At 31.6% G+C, this 13,692-nt stretch overlaps 4 protein-coding genes across 4 annotated transcripts; 2 read left to right on the top strand and 2 right to left on the bottom strand.

Annotated features, from left to right (window-relative positions):
• Positions 1–37: 37 nt before the first annotated feature.
• On the bottom strand, positions 38–4,077 carry TpMuguga_03g02230 (uncharacterized protein). Its single transcript, XM_758490.2, has 3 exons — positions 3,818–4,077; positions 1,096–3,788; positions 38–967 (listed from the first exon to the last, which is right to left on the bottom strand). The coding sequence occupies exons 1-3, from the start codon at positions 3,951–3,953 to the stop codon at positions 50–52; spliced, it is 3,747 nt and encodes a 1,248-aa protein (XP_763583.2). The 5' UTR covers positions 3,954–4,077; the 3' UTR covers positions 38–49.
• A 143-nt stretch (positions 4,078–4,220) lies between these two features.
• Positions 4,221–8,087, top strand: TpMuguga_03g02540 (uncharacterized protein; the record flags this gene model as incomplete). The annotated part of the gene is made up of 13 exons (XM_061305883.1): positions 4,221–4,431; positions 4,473–4,641; positions 4,675–4,836; positions 4,894–4,996; positions 5,050–5,195; positions 5,278–5,407; positions 5,437–5,504; positions 5,583–5,676; positions 5,710–5,791; positions 5,822–6,154; positions 6,239–7,163; positions 7,313–7,439; positions 7,554–8,087. The coding sequence occupies exons 1-13, from the start codon at positions 4,278–4,280 to the stop codon at positions 8,085–8,087; spliced, it is 3,027 nt and encodes a 1,008-aa protein (XP_061161796.1). The 5' UTR covers positions 4,221–4,277.
• A 53-nt stretch (positions 8,088–8,140) lies between these two features.
• TpMuguga_03g02180 (uncharacterized protein) lies at positions 8,141–9,834 on the top strand (the record flags this gene model as incomplete). Its single annotated transcript, XM_061305834.1, has 6 exons — positions 8,141–8,374; positions 8,504–8,783; positions 8,989–9,164; positions 9,288–9,367; positions 9,510–9,539; positions 9,569–9,834. The coding sequence occupies 6 exons, from the start codon at positions 8,141–8,143 to the stop codon at positions 9,651–9,653; spliced, it is 885 nt and encodes a 294-aa protein (XP_061161797.1). The 3' UTR covers positions 9,654–9,834.
• Positions 9,835–9,888: 54 nt separating this feature from the next.
• Positions 9,889–13,690, bottom strand: G6PD (Glucose-6-phosphate dehydrogenase domain protein). The gene is made up of 4 exons (XM_758493.2): positions 13,088–13,690; positions 12,298–12,780; positions 11,458–12,187; positions 9,889–11,175 (listed from the first exon to the last, which is right to left on the bottom strand). The coding sequence occupies exons 1-4, from the start codon at positions 13,290–13,292 to the stop codon at positions 9,984–9,986; spliced, it is 2,610 nt and encodes an 869-aa protein (XP_763586.1). The 5' UTR covers positions 13,293–13,690; the 3' UTR covers positions 9,889–9,983.
• Positions 13,691–13,692: the final 2 nt, after the last annotated feature.

Here is a 13,692-nt window from a genome sequence, read left to right on the forward strand (position 1 = left end):
AATACTATACATAATATAATTGAGGTGTATTATACAACAATGTTTAAGATTAGGAAGCTGAATTGAGTAAATTTATGAACCAGGAATAGGTTAGTACTGGTATTCCTGGGTATGACCCAAGACATATGGTTTTGCTTTTGATTGCGGGATATATTATTAAATCTGCCGGATTTGTATTATCTGGAGTTGATCCGTTATTTGAAATGACAACCGTATTTAAAATAATCTTCTCGTGAAATAAAAAGGTTTCAACGTCTTCAGGCGTGATGTTAAACTTAAGAAGAGACTCAGCTGTGGTCTCCTCAATGTGGGCCTTAATTTCAGCCAAAGTGTCAAATGTAAACATTGTTATTCCACAGTACTTGCGATATAATACAAAATCCTGGCTAGTTAGTTGCGAACTATTAGAATCCCGAAGCACATAAACATTCCATCCCCAAAAATACTTTAGATTTTTATAATTTTCTTTAAACCTTAAACTGACTGATATATTGTCTAATGGTGAATTCATATCAATTTCAGAGTCTAAATCCATATAACCTTCTCCACATACTTGATAATTAGTATTAAGCTGTGTAAACCCAAACATTTGTGAGTTAGTATTGAATTGTGTAGGATTAATTTGGGACGACATGAAGTCATTTAATTCATCCATTGTGAGTCTATACTGTGAGGAGTTATCATCTTTGAAGTCTTGTATTGAGAAATTGTCCACTGAATACTGGGTGTAATATTCTTGTGGTAGGTGTATTAAGTACTCTTGTGGTATTGAGTTTATGTTCATAATTCCCTGGAAGTAAGAGTCAAAAATCCAAGAAATATCAACGAAATTCATATTAAAACTGTTTAAATAATCAGTTTTTAACTCATTAAACGATCTTATCATCTTGACAGTACTCTTTGAAAACTTGCTAAAATCACCCTCAATCAATGGTACACACACTAAATTAACCTCCGTTTTATTAGTCTACAAATATATATATATACTATTTTTACAATCATCTGTGATAATAAATATATAACTATAATTTATGTGTTAAGTATAAAACTGATGTCCTGGGGGACTAACTAAATGAGGAACTAGATAGTTGATACCCTGAGTTTAATGTTGTGTAAATCTTGAATATCAAAATCAGAAGAGAGTATAGAGTATGAAATGAGGTTTTTGGTTAAAATTTTAGGTCCAGTTGTGAAATCATCTGGAAACTCATTTGCTGTAAAAAGGCTCATAAACTTAATAACGTTTGAGCGATTTAACACATTTAAGGAGAAATCATGATAATTAAAGGTTTTTGTTGAAAACTTGATCAGGTCAGAGTTTAGAACATTTCGAATTACTTTTAGATTTACACACTCATCCACTGAAGGATCGTTACTAAACAACAAGACCAATATGGTGTGGGAGTCGAGTTTCCCCTTACTAGATTTTGGATAATTAAGTGAATTGTCAGATGAATCCAACAAATTATAACTGTTGATATTATCAAATTTGTCTTGAATTAGATCAAAATTACATTCATATACTCTTCCCTCATTTCTTGATAATGAATACACTGTTCCCAATTCAAAACTATACTCTTTCTCAATACTATTATTCACATTGATAACTGTTTTTATTGTAACAGTTTGAGTAGTAGTATTAACTGTATCAAGAGCGTCAACTGTGTTGTTATTATCAGGAATAGTATCAGTAGTGTTATTGGTGTTTTTGTCGCTTGAATCAGATTTCATGCCGAAATAGGTATTCCAGCCTGAGGAAGTTTGTAAAATCTCTTCAACATTTTGTATTTTTTCACTTTGGTATAAATTAAAGTCAAATTTTGGCTCAGTCAAATATTCTAAAAAATCCATTTTGAATGTAGTTTTAAACTGCTTATTAAAGTTGATGCGGTTAACAAGGTGAACATAGTAAGACTGTTGTGACAAAGGAAAGTTTAGAGACTTTGAAATAACAAATTGATATACTTCTTTGGTCACTTTAATAGGTGTCTCCTTTAAATTTAATGCAAATAAATCATTGTTTCTCACATTCTCTAGGGACGTTTCGTCCCAGAAATCCATCTTTCCGCTACAGTGTAACAAATACAACAGTATCCAAATTATGTTCACCAAGTTATAAGGCAAAATATTAACATTATACATGTCAACAGAATTAACAGTATTAATATTATTAACACTATCAACTGTGTTATTCGTATCCACTGCATTAATTGTAGTATCAGTATGATTTGGGTATAAATCCAAGTATAACTTGGTATTAAAATGTGTTTGGTTTGAGTAGTTGAACGATATAGATTTGAAGGCCTCGTCTAGAAATGACTTTGTGGAACCTGTAAACAAGTTTTTAGATGCCTGAATTGGCCTTAAATAACACTTAATTTTAGATAAATTTGAGTAAAGAGTTTCTTTTAATAGGATTATATCGGGGGAAGATGACGACTCGTAAACAGCCAATTTTGTTCCCTTAACACCCGAAATGTTGTCCAAATACAACTGTTTCTCATCCTCCAGATACATCTGTTTTTCATTCTCCAGAGCTTGAATCATCATTTTTTCATCTGTAATGGAGATGTTTCCATTTTGTAAAGTGAACGTTTTGAACGGAATTAGTTTCTTCAAAGCCTTGTAGGAGTATATGTAATTTTTCTTAATTTCTAAGAAGTTAGCTAGAAAATGGTCGTAAATCTTGCTATCAGAAATTCTCAGCGTTTTTCCAAACATTTGATCATCAAATGCTAAGTTGTATTTTATCCTAATTGTAGGCCTGTTAATTAACTCAGCACTCTCTAGTAGCTTTAAAATGTTCAAAAAACTCATCAAACTTGAGGGCAAAATCACTCCTCTAATAAACATTTTATAAATATCATCGGTTGGAGAAAGCTTAAAATGGGCCTGATTTACCTTAGAGTATAAAACTGAAAAATTGCTCAAAATAAGATTAACACATATGATGTCAGATCTTTCTCCATTAACTGGCTGATTTAACTTTACAAGAGAGCTTAATGTGTTGTTTTCCAGGATTTTAAAAAGTTTCTGGCAATTTCTTCTCCCAATTATCCTAATCACATTGATGTCGTAATCTTCTGAAAACGGTAACTTCAGAGACTTTAACAAGTATATTTTACTAATCCTCTTGTCGTCTTTTTTAAGCTTTAATCTATTAACAGTACTATTTGGTGATTTGGAGTATTGGATTGGTGTATTAGTTAAGTATGAATTAATGAGCTCGGAAAGCTCTTCATCTTTCGGTTTAAACGAGGAAGTATCTCTGTAAAAGGGTTCGATATCGTCGTAAATAGTTGTGTATTGGATTTCCTTTGCCTTTAGTTCCTGTAGAAACAATATATTTGATCTAGTAATCAGTATTTCGTTGTGAGAAAAAATGCCTGAATAGTCAGACGTAATTATAACAGCCTCATTTGACGAACTGTCACATTGATACAACTGAGATAAACAATCCCTTAACCCTGAAATCATCTCGTAGGCAGAGTTCCTACTAATAGGAGCGGGGCCTTTGGAAACATTTGACGTATCATCTTTTGAGGTATCTTCGTACAATGATATGTAATAAGCCATCGATTTAGTTATTAGGCTTTGTACCATTGGTTTTATCTCTTCTTCTCTATTCGGTGACGCCACTGAGTTATCTTCTAAACTGATACTTCCTATGTTATACTGTTTACTGACGACAATAGAGTGGTTTTCCTCTTTAATACTAGCGTTATTCTCATATTCTTCATAATTTACATCGTTATGACTGTTGAAATAGTCAATTTTGGAGAGTTTGACTGAAGAAAATGTGTAAATAAAAACTTACGTAAATTCTCGTCAAAGGAGTTTAACTTAATCCTAGGATTCTTAAGGGCGTAAATGAGCCATCTTGGAGGTTTTGAGGGTGAATTGTACTCGATTTCAATCCGACTGATGATATGGCAACAGTAGGGAATAGTCATTCTATCCTCATTGTGTTATTATTGGGACCTCAAATTAGTATTAAAACCATTTTAATTTATATAAGAATTTAACAATTAAATTACTAGTATTTTAGGAGAGAATTATGTGACAAATTAATCCAATTATTGTGTAAATTCCATTTGTGATGTTGTTTCCCCTTCTTTATCATTCTTTAGTTTTTTTATAAATTAATTCCTGTTTATTATTTTAATTTAATAACAATATGGTCATTTAGTGAAAGTAATTTTATTTTGTAAATAAAAATAATTTAATGTGATGTTATGTTACACATTGGTAAAATATATCTTGATTTTGTAATATAAATGCTTTCTTCCAATATTAACAGGGTAAATGGTTTTAAAAAATGTTACCATATAATTATACGAAGAAATTTTGGATATTTGACTGTTTCTCCTCGTTTTATGGGCCAATTAGTGACAAATTCAAAATTCCCAGAAATTAATGTAAATAACAATGGTAATTTTTACATTTTACATCATATTATTTCATTATTTTAGTTTTACTGAAAGATTCCAATGATTTTGCAAACTCAAATTTTGATGCCAGTTCACCGTCTGAAGTAGTAAAATCCTATCAACTTCTGAGAAGTAAATTAAAAGGATATGATGACTTGGAATTCTTAGAAAGTTTGTCCAGGAAAACCTTGACAAATATAACAAAACTAAAGTAGTCAGTTGAATTTAATTAAATATTGTTTAGTGCTGAGGAGTTGGTTGATATCACTGAAATATTATCCTCTTTAAAGTACAGAAATGTGTTTCTAATGCATGCCATAACCGAGTCTCTATACTGGATGTGTAAACTTAGAAAAGTTAAATTACAACAAATTACAAAGTTTTTAAAGTTTTCCATTCTACTCAAGTATACCCTAACTCTACACAATTATATTTATCATTTCTGGTTAATAAGTTAACATAGGTTCATACCGAATGTGAGATATTTGGATGTGTTTTTTAAGGAAATTGATAGTATTAAACATAAAAAAACTGTCGGAGATTACTTAAGATTATTACAATTTCTGGTAATACCAACTAACCACTACTATTACTATTATTCACTACTATTGTGTTATAGGTTGATAGTGATTTATGGGTCTATGAAAGATATATAAGGTTATATTTGAAGCTTTACGAACACTGTATTAATAATTTGGGCTTTATGCCACACAGTAATTTATCTTCCTTTTCTCAAATTTTAATCACAATTGACGATTCCAATGCGTATCACTAATATTTCTCATAGTATTAGTACTATAGCTATATGCTTAATATATTATATAGCTTAAGATTAATAATGTGTTAGGGAATTGTTTGAGAGAATTTGTGTTAATTTTGAAAGAGAATTGGAGAAATCCGAAGTAAAACACTTGAGAATGTTGTGTAATTCTTTGATAAAATCCAAGATTAACCAACTCCCAATACCATTTAATAGAGTAACTTTATTCTAAAATATAACATTTAGGCTATGAAATATTACTTAAACTTTCGTAAAGACGAGTTCACATCAAATTTGTCCGTTGATACTCTAAAGTACCAAATTATTATTCTATTATACTATTGCCACTAGTTATATATGGTTATTGTTAGTATATTAATATAATTTTATAGTTTGTATGTGAAGTACTATTATCGTGACACTGAAATATTGAATAAACTTGGGAATATTATTGCTGAAAATTTATCTAACTATACATCATCACAGGTATATTTCTCACTAATTCAACATTAATTGTAGTTATCAATCCTGTTAAACGGATTTTCAACATTTTCTTACAAGCATAAGAAATTAATTAGAGGAATAACTCAGTGTATAACAGGTAACTAAACCCTAATTTATGTTGGCCTAGGATCTGAAATAGGCAACCCAATTGTTAATCTCAGGCTAATTTCTTCTCTATCTAATCTCATTTCAAAGACTAAATTTCATCACATCGGTTCTATCAACTCCATTAATCGTCTTTCAACACTTCTTACCACTAATAATACTTTTGATACAATTGATGCTGGTAATAAGGGTAGTAGTGGGAATGGTGTGGTTGGTGTGAAATCGGGATTAAAGAGGATAATAACAACCAGTGATGTGATAAAATTGATCCCAATTCCAGTACAAAATTCAGACAACTCGACTGGGAAACATAAATCAATCCTTAGAAAATTATCACACAATGCTTCTATACGATGTTAGCTTCCCCTAACTATACTTAACTATACTTTGCTTAACCCTTATTTGTAGAATAATTTATTGTAATTATAGATTATTGTAGATAAATTAGTTGATAAGGTGGAACCAAGTGAAGTAAAAGGAAGACTGAAATATATCCCTGAATCAACTGATATAATAAAAGTTCAAACTCTTTCAGAGTGTTTAGGACAATTTTACGAGAAATTTTTTAACGGTCTTCATCCCGCAAGTGGGAGATTAACCAGGAGAAAATTGATGTTTCACCAACTAAATAGTAGTAATAGTGGTGGTAATAATGGTAGTAATAAGTTTGAGGTAAACAAGAGCTTAAGTAAAGTGTATAATGAGAAAAGATATAGTAATAATTACAACACTTCAATTAAAAGGGTCAAATATAAGATGAGATATTCAGGTTCAAGATTTGTACAGCCAACCACTTACTATATAAATGAAGTTAAGATATTAAAACGGTTATTTTTAGCTCAATTAACGCTAAAATTACTCAATTCCAATCTTAAAAATCAAGATTCTGGATTATTTAATGGTGTAATAGGTAGTGTGAATGATAAGTATTATGTTGATACTGGTGTGATAAATAATATACAATGTAGTAAGTTAAAGTATAAAACCAAGTCTAAACCGTGGAAAGAATTAAGCTTATTTAAGCCTGTAGAAGGTGTTATTGACTACTTAACTAAGAATAATAAGTGGATATCTGATGAAAAATCTAGCATTCCTATCTTGAAAAGGGTTCAAAAAAGTGAATTGGAGTATCTAACGTCAATAATTTCATCACTAAGCAGAATTAACTTTATTTCGTTTCCACTTACAAATTCACTTTTACAAAATATCAATAAATTCTCTTTTAAAATTTGCATTAATGATGAGTCTGATAATTGCCGTTTAAGGTTCTTAAATTCTTTTAACACACTTTTAACGTCAGTCAAACCCATTCTGCTAACTGATCGTTCATCAACTATATTCAACTCCATCATACAATTTCTCAAGTAAATTCATACTTTATTCTACCTTAATTGGGGTTTTAATAGTTATTTACTCATTAAATATTGTTATAAGTATAGTGTAGTATTAGTTTAGTATTAATTATGTTTTAAATACTAATTAATACTTTTATCTGGGATAATAAGTGATGTAGGAGTGAAGAATTTGAAGGAAGAATTAACGAGTATTTAAGAGGTAAAAACGTTCAAAAAAACACTTTAAACAAGTTATTACGCAATTTATCCTTCGTTACTATTGTAAAACACATGGAACATTCTAAGGTATTATTTCAACCATACCATTATTTCAGTATAATTTAGCCTTATTTTACCCTTAATTTAGCATTGTTTTACCCTTAGTTACCCTTATGTTACATGTGTTTAGCATTGTTTTAGGGATTAGAGGAGTTTAAAATGAACAGTTTGGAAAATATATTAATCATTATGTATAAAATAATGAAAGCACATAACACTGTTGGGGATATTAAATGTACTACTGTTGATAAAGGTGATAATTTGGATTGGTTGAATAATTTATCATATGCATTTTGGCTACTTAACAGTGTGGAAAATAGTGTAATGAATAATATGTGTGAAGAAGTTGGTAAAATAATGGATAACGAAATTGGTAAAATAATCGAAGAACTAAGAATACAAAACTGTGAAACGAGTTTTATCAAATACTACTTGAACATTATCAATAATTACCAAATATTATTAAATAATAGTAATTTAAGTGCTTGTATGGAGGAGTTGATGGAAAAATACAGGGTAAATGAGAAAATGATAAATAACACCTCATTCAGCGGATTTAAATTAAAAAATAACTCAACTTTTTTCCAGAAAATAATGGAAATTAATGAGATAAATCCTATTCCCTTTCATGGTGATACCCAACTCCATAATTTTTTCTATTATTACTGTGATTAGATTAATTTTTTAATTTTTAATGTATATGTAATTATTTTAAATTAATTTATGTTATGAATTACGTATCACCTTCAGATGGATGGAAAAACGCCAAGTCTGACCCTTTGAACCCTGATGATGACTCGAAAAACTCTCTTCCCAAAGTTAAAATAGTTAAAATAACCCATAGGGGTAGAGAAGCGCCCATAAGATATGTATTCCATGAGATTTTAAGGATATTAGCAAAGCACAAGAAACCCTTACATTTCCTAGAACTAGAAAAGGCTTTAAGAAATATAGGATTTGAGGTATTAAAATCACAGTACTCATTTTACACTTTATTATACCACTGTTACTATTAATACTGTAGTATTATTATACCATTATACATTATCAGAACTACTATACTCATTTCTTGATAACTTAAAATATATTAGGGAGTGAATATATCTACGAATAAAGAATTGCTTGATTTACTGAGGAATAATGATTTGATAGAATTTAATAATACAACTAAGCGCTTGTTATATAAGGACAGGTATGAATCGATAGTGTCTCGTGAAACTCTTCATTCTTTTATTGTTAATGCTGGCTGTAAGGGCCTAGTGGTTGACCCTGAACTACTTGCTACTAATCCGTTGGTTTTTAACTGGATAAATGATCTTTTAAAATATCGCAAAATTAGGGTTGTACGGCCTAATTTATCGAATATTAAAGGTACTTCTTTGTGTCCCTCCAATTTTTTGTACAATTCCTTATACACCTAGTTATTACATACTATGATTTCTGTTGTCACGAGTTAACACTTTTACCACATAAATCAATTTGCCAACCAAATAACACTTTTTACATTAATTGTGTGTACATTAGCTGTATAGTTAACTACACATTACTGTGTTATAATGCTGTTATAAATTTATAGGTAAAAAGAGGTGTCGTTTTGCTGGGTCTGTGAGCCAGTGTGGAATATACAGTTCTTCAAAGTGCCAGGAGTGTCACAGTAACTTGGAGGGCTTAGTCCTGTTCCCACTTGGTAAGGATCAGTTCGAACGAGACCGATTTAAGATCGACCATGATGTCAAAAATCTCTGGGACGCAGTATATTCTTACATTAGTCCATATGCGATATTTATTTATACTGTTACACTAGTTATGTAGTTATATATAGTTATATATAGTTATATATACTTGAATATTACTGGGGATTAACTGTTTTATTAGGTTGTGATACCTTCAACAGATCAGTTATTACGTGAATATAACATCACGCAAACAATATTTCCATTTCAACTACTCGAAACGTATATTCTACCATACGATTTTTTACACTAGTTATATATATTTAACTATTCCTTGCACTAGTTATATATATATTTAACTATTCCATACACTAATTATATGTGATTGTAGTTAATACATTAGTAACTCTATAAAATGTTATAGTGATAAGAAGAAGCGTAAAGACACTAAAGGGTATGATGTTAATTGTTTAATTTGTTTAGATTTAAGGTTAAAATGCGTAAAATATACAATACGCATCTGTTTACTCCTCAGGAACTTAGGGGAATTAGTCTTCAAGAAGATTGATATATTTTAATTTTAATCCAATACACTGCATATAATATGCCTAATGTACTCACTATAGTAAACTATTACTATAGTTATAATTAAATTTGGTATTAAACACTTAAGTACAACATGATGCTATAAATGGCAGTATACCCTATGTAATATACACGTATGTAAATAACCAGGAGTAGGATTAAATTAGACCATTAAATTACTATATTACACTAATATCACACTAATGTATAAATATATGTAGATAATATAGTATATTACACTATATTAAAACGATTTAATTTGAAATATTATAAATTTGGACAAAAATTAATGTCACGAAAAACTTAACAAATGCTATAGTATGGATAGAAGATCGTCGGCCTCTTTGGGACCTTGGGACCCTCTTGGATATAAAAACGGCTCAATTTTCTTTTCTGCGATTTCATGCAAAACTGGCGTGAATATTCTCCACGCCTCATTAACCTGCTGTATAGTGGGGAATAAATCCCTTTTATTTGAAAATGCATTAAAAAATAACAATTCATAGGCGCCTTCAATTGTGCGTTTAGCTGCTGAGGACTCAACGTCAACCAGGATCTTCTCCTCAGTATTGAATATCTTCTCATTTTCAAAATCGTAAGAGAACGGATCATTGAAATCTCGGACCTTTACCTCAGTGCAGTCTTTTCTCCAAAACACTGACGGCACGGGCTGAATTCGATACACAAGATGTGTTGGGGTGAATTCATAGCAAGTATCTACTGGCGGATCACGTTTTAACGAAAGTCTAATCTCCACAAGCTTGTCATCAAGTCCCTTGCCCGACGTTATCACAAATGGCACACCTCTCCAGTACTCATTATCTATCCAAAGCACTACTGTGCAGTATGTAGCACATAGAGAGTCCTTCGGCACACCTTTTTCATCCCTGTAACTACAGCCCTTTTCACTCTCGCCATATTGTCCTATTACTAAATCGTCGAGTGTCACTGTTCTAACACATTTAAGGGTAGTGTACTTATTTTGGTGTAAATACTTCTTATTAGGACACTGCATCGCAATCAGTGACAACAACTGCATTCCGTGATTCTGTATCATATCCCTTATGATGCCGTACGACTCAAAGTATTCTCTTCCAAAGGACCCGATTTCCTCCTTCAGTAGTATGTGAACGCTCTTAATGTATCTGCGGTTAAAAATGCGCGCATAATTGCTCCCGATTTTAGTTGATAAAATACAGCCCACCACCGGCTTTCCCAGGTAGTGGTCCACCAAAAACGCCTCATCGGGAGCAACATGCTTGTTCAGAAACCTGTCAATCTCCTCACATGACTGCAAATCTCTTCCAAACGGCTTCTCCAACATGACTCTGAACCAGCCATTCTCAGGCTTACAACACGACGTCACAACTCTTAATATGTTCTGGTAAGCCTCTGACGGTGTTGCTAGGTATACCATCCTGTGAGACGTTTCTGAGTTATGTTCAATCTCACGCAACGTCTTCTTAAAACGTTCAAAAAAACTCGAGTCATCGTACCTCAAACATCTACATCATATTACAATGGTATATAATGGTATAACTATATACTAGTTAAAATATGTTAATTATAGTTAAGTATGGATAATTTGGGGTAAAATTAGGTATCAAATTAACACTAAAATACCAATACACTATTATTAATTACACTAATCACAATAAATATACGATAATACTGTGATATAACTAATATTATAATAACTACAATACTATTACAGTATTAGTATACTATACAACTAGTACTTATAATACTATTAATAATACAATTGTGAATATAAATAGTATTCTTACATTCTTGAGCATCGACTTTTAAATTCTGTGATGACTGATGGGAAATCAAACCGTACTGCGGGGTTCCTCATGAAGATGTTAGTGGTGATTGACGAGAAAATGTCGTTTGAGATTTGTGAGAAGAACTCTTCAAAGTCGCAGTGTGATCTCGAGATTGCTAGAATGTGAAACTTGTTTGGTAAAAACCCTAGATAAAACAAATGAAAAAGCGCTGGATAAATCTTCCTGCGTGCAAGATCACCTCCGCTGCCAAATAGAATAAAAGTTAAAAAGTCATTTTGGTCAATTGGAACCTTAATACGTACTTTCCTAATCGTTGAAGAATCCAGAACAGCTATGCAGCCTGGCTTCGTAAAGATCTGTGTGGCTGGAAATCGGATCGGATCGTAATGTTTATACTCTAGCATTGTGTTCCAAATCCTCTTCTTCCGTTCACCTTTCAAAAAGAACAACTTAGTACGGGCACATGAAAGGAATGGTAGAGAACATGAAATTCGCTCCCTAACTACAGTTGTCTCAGTATAAGTTGCCATCACTCGGTGCAAAGAGTCAGTCACGTAAGCTGAGTCTAATGTTGATAAATACTCTGGGAACAGCCCTGCTATGTGGAAATCTTCTCCTATTCCCAACGTCACCAAATCAGGCACTGATGAGTACTTTGGCTTATAATACGAATGGTCGAATGATTCAAATTCTGTGCTCACCATCTCACCTTTGCCTACTAAATTTCCTAAATCAGGGGTAAATAAATATATTACGATACATAACTAGTTAAATAAAAGTTAAACATAAGAAGTGCTAAGTGCGTATAACTAAGTCACGGGGATGGGATAAAGGTACCTCCAGGATACGGCTCTTTAGTGGAATTAGGGTGAGTGGTAACAACACCAAAAATTTCCTCTAAATCGGCTTCATACTTTTTAATACATTCTTCCAAGGGAAGAGAAGTGTCTGGGAATATTAAATTAGACTCGGGAATCGGCCAGTGTTTTAGCAGAGTATTTCTCAAGAGTCTAAGATTAGACATTTCGTCATCTGAGGGCACGTAACGTTCGTCCACTAAAAAAAATATTATACGGTTAAAGTCGAGGTCCAAATCCTTCATACTTCCCAGAAAACGGTAAATCCCTCTGGGAGTGTGTCCACCTGAAAGGCCGATTTTTACAGTAGTGTCAGGCGACTTCGCCAACTTCCTCCTAATCTTGTGCAAAATCAAGTGAGAGGCCGTTAAAACAAATCCTTCCTCAGTGTGACAATCCAAGAGGCAAGGCTCAAACAACACATCGTCATATTCATCAAAAACCTCACCATTTGCATTCAGAACTGTAACCAACATTAGACAAGTTGTGGGTATGTTAGCAAAGAGGTATTATATACTTAACTATACTAACTACAAATAATCATAAATAGTGATAAATAGTAAAATTTGGTTTAAAATAAATGAATTAAGTATAAAGTAATAATAAGTTAATCCTAAATAGACAAATTTATAGCTTAATAATACTGAATTAATAGTAGAATTAAGACACAATAATCCTCATGAGTCTAACTAAGGCTAAATAGCTTGAATTTTATCTAAAATCAGAGCAAATAGTTTAAGAACAGTGGAAATACCCACTGTGAAGCATACTATGCGAAGTGTTTTGAAAGTCAAGAAAATCATTAATTTTAGACGAATAAAAAGACTTGAGCCAGCTGTTGTAGTCGGAGCAAATATTGGAATTAATGGTCGAAAATGAGGCATAAGAGTCCATCGTCGACAATGTCTTAAAAACGCGCTTGTAAAGCTTCTCGGGAACTGATTCTTCAAAGCTTAAAACCTTCTCAGTTTTCATCTATCCATTAATTATGGACAAGGCTAACAAATTTTACAAAAATTATTTCAAATTCAGCAATTTGAAAATATTATCAAAATTAATGATTAATTTGAAAATTAGTTGAAATTTGGTTTAAAAAAAGAATATATCAAAAGGTTGAAAATGTTTAAAAGTAACAAAAAGGTTGAAGAAAGACAAGACAGTGAAAGTAATGTACAAAAACGAGCGTTAGAAAGAATTATTATAGAGTCTACATGAGACAGAATAAAGGTGATAAAAGGAATTTAATAGGGACAGAGTCGACATCCTATAAAACCCTAAATGAAGCAATTTAAGACTATTTGAACTGATAAATAAGTTTATTTATTTACAAAATAATTAAAACAAATAAAACAATGACAAACAAGGCGTTAAATAC

The sequence above is a fragment of the Theileria parva genome (assembly GCF_000165365.1).
Source record: "Theileria parva strain Muguga chromosome 3 map unlocalized ctg_530, whole genome shotgun sequence".
In the NCBI taxonomy this organism is placed as follows: domain Eukaryota; phylum Apicomplexa; class Aconoidasida; order Piroplasmida; family Theileriidae; genus Theileria; species Theileria parva.

Coding starts and splice junctions, on each gene's coding strand:
- G6PD (XM_758493.2), bottom strand. CDS start 13,292: ATGAAAACTGAGAAGGTTTTAAGCTTTGAAGAATCAGTTCCCGAGAAG. Junction 12,781..13,087: donor CTTTCAAAACACTTCGCATA/GTATGCTTCACA, acceptor TGTTGGTTACAG/TTCTGAATGCAAATGGTGAG. Junction 11,176..11,457: donor AAAAGTCGATGCTCAAGAAT/GTAAGAATACTA, acceptor AATATGATGTAG/ATGTTTGAGGTACGATGACT.
- TpMuguga_03g02230 (XM_758490.2), bottom strand. CDS start 3,953: ATGACTATTCCCTACTGTTGCCATATCATCAGTCGGATTGAAATCGAG. Junction 3,789..3,817: donor CTCCTTTGACGAGAATTTAC/GTAAGTTTTTAT, acceptor CATTTTCTTCAG/TCAAACTCTCCAAAATTGAC. Junction 968..1,095: donor TACACAACATTAAACTCAGG/GTATCAACTATC, acceptor ATATATTTGTAG/ACTAATAAAACGGAGGTTAA.